Genomic DNA, 6812 nt, shown 5'->3' with positions numbered 1-6812 from the left:
ATACTATTTTCTTTTGTTTAAACTTTAAAAGTACACTATAATGAAAAACTATTGAAATTGACGTGATTATCTTTTAAATGTTAAATTGGCTAGATTCTTTATGTCAGATAATTTCACAGTGCTATTACAGTAAAGACATTAAAATACTAATCGATTACTATCTTTCGCGTTCTTTCGCGTTCTTTTTTCAAAGGATATTACCAAAGATATATAAACTATGTATTGCTGTTATCAATTAAAAGCATCTCAGGTAATCTTAACCGAGGAAAGAATTTTATAATGTTAAAGTCACTTTTTTTTAAAGAAAAGGTTGGTAAAAAAACACTTTTTGTGCGTACTTCGCTATAGACTTACTACTTTTCCGTAGCCCTTCTTTTTCCCTGTTTCTACCGATTTTATCCACACAATTATCACTTAAATATTACCTTTCCTTCTAACACTTGCTTTTAAATTAAACACTTAGATTTAATTATATTCCATTAATTAATTAAATAATTTTCCTTCTTGCACTGAAGCACTTTTACGCTAATTACGTTTTTATTTAACTCAACTATTCGCCTTCAAATAGAAGATCTTATTAGACCCTAAATTCGATTTATTTTTTCCAAATTAATTTTACTATTAATCCAATTTTATTTTATTAATCCAATATTTCCAAGATAATCCGCTTAATTTAACGACCTAACCGAACGCAACGAAAATGCCGAGGTGCGAAGAATACGTCCGAACACCTCGAGATGAGCGACACGAATGCGACTGAAACTTGTTTGTGTGTATTTGAGATTTATTTACAGGTCGTCCAGCGATTTCATACATACACATTTGAAATAAGAGCAATACATACCTATAGTCTAAACAACAAGAAGCACATAGTCCGTTTTAATTACACTTTGTATTTTGACTCAAAGTTTGTATTTTCTGCTCACTGTTTTTATTTCGTAAAGGTACCCGTCTTCAACGAAGCTGCTCGACTCTACGGTCTCGGCGATCAGGGTCCTTGCCCGATTGGAAAGTTCCTGTAATTTTGCCCGCGCATTGTCCAGCGACTTCATCTCCTCGTCTGTCGTACATGGTTTTTTTTTCTTTTCATGAATGTCTGCTTGTTCATTTTTTCTCTTCTTTCCTCTGTTTGTCGATTTATCTCCATCAATGTCTTTTATTATTTCTTCCTTCCTCTTCTTTTGTTCTTCTTTTCCTTTCATAGATCTTTCTTCTTCCTTATTTTTCTGTTCTTCTCCTTTCATAGCTTTTTTTCTTTTCTTCATTCTTCCTTTTTCGCTCTTCTTTTATTATCTCCTCCGTTTTATTTTTCTGGTCCTCTTTTTCCTTCTTTACTTTGTCTTCTTTCTTCTTCTGTTCGTCTTTTGTTTCTTCTCCTTTCTTCTTCCGCTCTTCTTCTTCTTTCTTCGTCCGCTCTTCTTCTTCCTGCTTTACTTTTTCTTCCTTCTACTTCTGTTCTTCTTTCATTTCTCCCTCCTTCTTCCTTTTCTGCTCTTCTTCTTCCTTCTTTACTTTTTCCTCCCTACGTCTTCTGTTCTTCTTTCATTTCTCCCTCCTTCTTCCTTTTCTGCTCTTCTTCTTCCTTCTTTACTTTTTTTCCTTCTTCTTTTGTTCTTTCATTTCTTCTTCCTTCTTTACTTTTTTCTTCCTTCTTCTTTTGTTCTTTCTTTATTTCTTCTTCCTTCATTTTTCTTTCTTCTTCTTCCTTTCTTGTTCTTCCTTTACTTTTTCTTCCTTCTTCTTCTGTTCTTCTTTCATGTCCTCTTTCTTCTTTTTCCTTTCTTCTTCTTCCTTCTGTACTTTGTTCTTCTTCTTCTGTTGTTCCTCCATCTCCTGTCTTTTCAATTCATCCAATTCATACAAACAAATCTCACTCTCCCAACTCAATCTCGGGAATTCCTCAAAATTATCTATATCCTCCTCTTCCACATCGTCACTCACCTCCATAAAATCAATAGCAATCCTTTCATTTGGATAACCAACATTATATGTGGTCAAAGGAGCTTTAGGTTTCCGCAAAGTACCTCTTCTACTATTGCAAACATCACAAGTCTTACACCAGTTTTCTACATCTTTTCTCAAAGGATACCAGAAATAACGATCTCGAACCTTCCTTAGGGTTTTCTTTACACCTAAGTGAGCTGCTGTTTTATTGATATGTAACTGTTTAAGTACGTCCTCTCTATGTGACCTTGGTATTAAAATTAATAACTTAAACTTCTCCTTACAATTTGTATCTTTCCATTTCCTGTATAACACATTATTCTTTACTACCAAGGAATTCAATCTTGCCCAATAATACTTTATTTCAACATCATATTTTGAGACTTCTTGCCATGTAGGTTTTATACCTTCTAAAATCATATCTTTCACTAACTTTAAATTTCTATCACTGTCTTGTATCTGTACTAAATCTAATTCTTCAACAACCGTACCATCATCTTCTCTACTTGTAGTTTGACTATTATTTGAACATGTACTTGTACTTGGAATATTAACAGCACTTATCAAAACAACATCTTTATTATTTGTCTGACAAGCATTATCTAGCTGTAAAATATTACACCCTTTGTTACATAACTTCTTTGTATCACTGTTCATACTAGTACCATCATTCTTTCTATCCACTGTTAAATTATTCAAGTTATGGCTAACTGTAACAGAACTGTTAACCCTCGGTATAACCTGATAATCAACACATACCTCTTGTAGAATACAACTCCCATATCTACATAAAACTGACCATATCCATCTCAATTTTTCTATCCAGGACAACTCGTCTTCCACTTCCCAAAATATCAAACATACTGTGAATAATATCAATGAAAAAATACCACCAAACACAAACAACATGGCTAAAATACCTAATACAGTGTGTAACTTTAAAACACTGTTCTCTGACCTACTCTTCACTTTTATATCTTTTTCTGTAATCTGTTTTTCCTTTAACACAAGATTTGGTTTTTACTCTGTTATTTGCACAGAAGCCACTAAAGGATCACTTTTCATTTCTACTCTATCACAATATTTGCATCCATCAACACATGGGCGTCTTGACAAAACATATGCATGGGGATGCAGTTTACCAGCTCGATATTCAATGGTAAAATCAGAAACACTTAAAGCTGTTAACCATCTTGCTAACTGACCTTCAACATTCTTAAAATTCAACAACCATTTTAGACTTGAGTGATCATTTTTTATAATAACATGTCTCCCATATACATAATGATGAAAATGTTTCAAAGCACTAACAATTGCTAATAATTCTCTTCTGGTAACACAATATTTCCTCTCTGTTCTAATAAAACATTTACTAAAGTACCCAATCATTTTCTATTTTCCATCAATTTTCTGTGACAAAACTGCACCTTGACCTACAAGTGACGCATCTGTATCAATAATAAATTGATCAGTTTCTGTGGGGAATGACAAAATTGGGGCATTTGTAAGTGCTGCTTTTATTTTTTCAAAGGCTGTCTGACAATCATCAGTCCAGATACATTTTCTATTTGTTTCTGCTAATTCATGAAGGGGTTTGGCTATACTTGCAAATTGGAAAACATATGACCTGTAATAGCTTGCTAAAGATATAAAACTTCTAGCTTCCTTTGAATTTTTAGGAGTTGGCTAATTTTTAATGACCTCAATTTCCTAGGATCTGTTCCTACACCAGGTTCGGTTATCTTATGTCCAAGAAATATAATTTCATTTTGGAACAATATACACTTTTTGGGGTTAATCTTTAAATTAGCTTTTCTTAACCTTTCAAAGATAATCTCCAGCCTCTCTAACTGAGCAGAAAATGAAAGTGAAGGGCAGATAATATCATCTAAGTATATTATGACTATAGACCATAATAATCCATTGAAAACCATTTGCATCAATCTTGTAAATGTAGCTGGGGCATTGCATAAGCCGAAAGCTATTTTTTTTCCATTGCCATTGAGATCCACTGGGTATAGAAAAAGCTGTTTTATGACGATCTTCTTCATCTATATCTAACTGCCAATAACCTGATTTCATATCTAAACATGACCACTATTTTGAACCTGCCAGTGCCTCAATACTGTCATCAATTCTAGGTAAAGGTTGGGAATCCTTTACTGTAACCTCATTTAATCCTCTATAGTCACAACAAAACCTTACTGATATGTCAGATTTAGCAATCAACACAACTGGAGCATTCCAAGGACTATGTGAACATTTTTCTATAACACCATCTTTTTCCATGTTCTGTATTTCTTGCTCTTGGATAAACGAATTCTGTAAGGATATTTCTTAACTGGTTTAGCATTATCAGTATCAATTTTGTGAGAAATTAAAGATGTATGACCAATATCTCCAGCATCCTTACTAAAAATATGTTGATGTTTTATTAAAAACTTCCTCAAAATCTCAGTTTGATCAGTATCTAAGTTCTCTGAAGACTTTTTGAACATCTCTGTTAAATGTTCAGGTAAAGTATCTGTTTTCTGACTTTTTCCTATTTCTACTACATTAACTACCTTTCTGTCAACAATTTCAACATTTTCCAGTTTTGCAGTTGTGGTATCTTTAAAAACAGTTACTGGCTTATCTGTCAAATTAATTAGTCTCACAATACAGTACAACTGTTAGGATTGACCAGCACTTAAGCTACCATTAAACCAGTATTCTGCATAAAACTTTCTGTACCCTCCATCATACAACATGCATTTCTGTCTATGTGATCTAAAACTTTTCCTGGCACTATCGTTTCTGTATTTGACTCAACTACTATCTTTCCTGTGATTGCTACCCTACAACAACTAGCTATATGTTTTGAATCATTTCTCATGTAGCAAGGAATTCTGTCACCTTTAACTAACATATAATTTTTACTTATGATCAGATCAAATTTATGACTTCGCATGAAATCAATACCAAGAATACCATCTTGCAAAATGTCTGAAACTAACATCTCATGACAAAACACATGATTTCCTAATTTTATATCCACTTTTGTTTTCCCCAGAAAAGGCTTGTTTTCACGAGTAACAGTACTCATCATCATATTCACTGGCAATATCTCAGGTGTACTATATTTTTCCCAATTTCCTAAAATTTTCGAATTTATAATAGAAACATTTGCACCAGAATCACACAAACAAGACACTAGTAATCCATTTATCATCACATCACAAAAATAACCATTTTCAGCCCCTAAACTATTTAATTGAATGACTTCACTTTTGGACCTTACATCCGCTGTGGTCTGGTTGCGGTCCCCCAACTTGACCTGTTCCCGTTTCCCTCAAACCTTCTATCTTTGAAATTGTTATTGTTCTGAACAGTTCTATCTGTATTCTGATTTCTGTTAGGATATCTGTGTGGTCTGTTGTAAGCAGTTCTGTTATTGTAGGGATAATATCCACTGTTATTTGCTCTTTTTGTATTGTATCGATTTCCTTGAGTGTTTACTGTGTGCTCTCTTTGATGATATTGACCTTTTTTCTGTGACTCTAATTTTTCTATTTGAGCTGTCAGTGTCTCAATTTTATTTATCACATTTTCTAATGTAGGTTTCAACACTTTTTAAGACATTAATTGGTTGACTTCTTTGCTTGTCAGCCAGTTGGTGAGTTTCTAATCTAACAGCAATTGTTTCTGCTTCTGCCAATGTTTTTGGACAGCATTCTCTTAATCTCAATCTGATTTCAGAGTTATCCAGACTATCAATGAAGCAATCCAAGGACAGAATCTCTATCATTTCTGAATTTGCATCTGGGTAAGCCTGTCGTGTAATTGTCTTGATGTGTTGAGTAAGATCTGAAATTGAGTGATTTTTCCCCCTAGTCATTGATTTTAACTGAGCTCTAAAAATTACAGCTTTTTTTCTAGTACCATACTTTGTTCTCAGTATTTCCACTAAACTATCATTATTTATCTCCATCAATGTCTTTTATTATTTCTTCCTTCCTCTTCTTTTGTTCTTCTTTTCCTTTCATAGATCTTTCTTCTTCCTTATTTTTCTGTTCTTCTCCTTTCATAGCTTTTTTTCTTTTCTTCATTCTTCCTTTTTCGCTCTTCTTTTATTATCTCCTCCGTTTTATTTTTCTGGTCCTCTTTTTCCTTCTTTACTTTGTCTTCTTTCTTCTTCTGTTCGTCTTTTGTTTCTTCTCCTTTCTTCTTCCGCTCTTCTTCTTCTTTCTTCGTCCGCTCTTCTTCTTCCTGCTTTACTTTTTCTTCCTTCTACTTCTGTTCTTCTTTCATTTCTCCCTCCTTCTTCCTTTTCTGCTCTTCTTCTTCCTTCTTTACTTTTTCCTCCCTACTTCTTCTGTTCTTCTGTTATTTCTCCCTCCTTCTTCCTTTTCTGCTCTTCTTCTTCCTTCTTTACTTTTTTTCCTTCTTCTTTTGTTCTTTCATTTCTTCTTCCTTCTTTACTTTTTTCTTCCTTCTTCTTTTGTTCTTTCTTTATTTCTTCTTCCTTCATTTTTCTTTCTTCTTCTTCCTTCTTTTTCCTTTCTTGTTCTTCCTTTACTTTTTCTTCCTTTCTTCTTCTGTTCTTCTTTCATGTCCTCTTTCTTCTTTTTCCTTTCTTCTTCTTCCTTCTGTACTTTGTTCTTCTTCTTCTGTTGTTCCTCCATCTCCTGTCTTTTCAATTCATCCAATTCATACAAACAAATCTCACTCTCCCAACTCAATCTCGGGAATTCCTCAAAATTATCTATATCCTCCTCTTCCACATCGTCACTCACCTCCAGGTCCTCTATCAATACATCAATCTTCTCCCTTTCTTCCTTTCTCTTTTTCTCTAAATTTACACATAATTCCTCCCTCTCCTTCTTCAT

General features: G+C 33.6%; 1 protein-coding gene across 1 annotated transcript; it reads right to left on the bottom strand.

Annotated features, from left to right (window-relative positions):
- Positions 1-1683: 1683 nt before the first annotated feature.
- LOC127872618 (uncharacterized) lies at positions 1684-6812 on the bottom strand. The gene is made up of 2 exons (XM_052415947.1): positions 6406-6812; positions 1684-1963 (listed from the first exon to the last, which is right to left on the bottom strand). The coding sequence occupies exons 1-2, from the start codon at positions 6810-6812 to the stop codon at positions 1684-1686; spliced, it is 687 nt and encodes a 228-aa protein (XP_052271907.1).

This window comes from Dreissena polymorpha, chromosome 3, assembly GCF_020536995.1.
Source record: "Dreissena polymorpha isolate Duluth1 chromosome 3, UMN_Dpol_1.0, whole genome shotgun sequence".
In the NCBI taxonomy this organism is placed as follows: Eukaryota; Metazoa; Mollusca; class Bivalvia; order Myida; family Dreissenidae; genus Dreissena; species Dreissena polymorpha.
The sequence above is the reverse complement of the archived record's forward strand: the minus strand, read 5'-3'. Positions and strand labels throughout refer to the sequence as shown.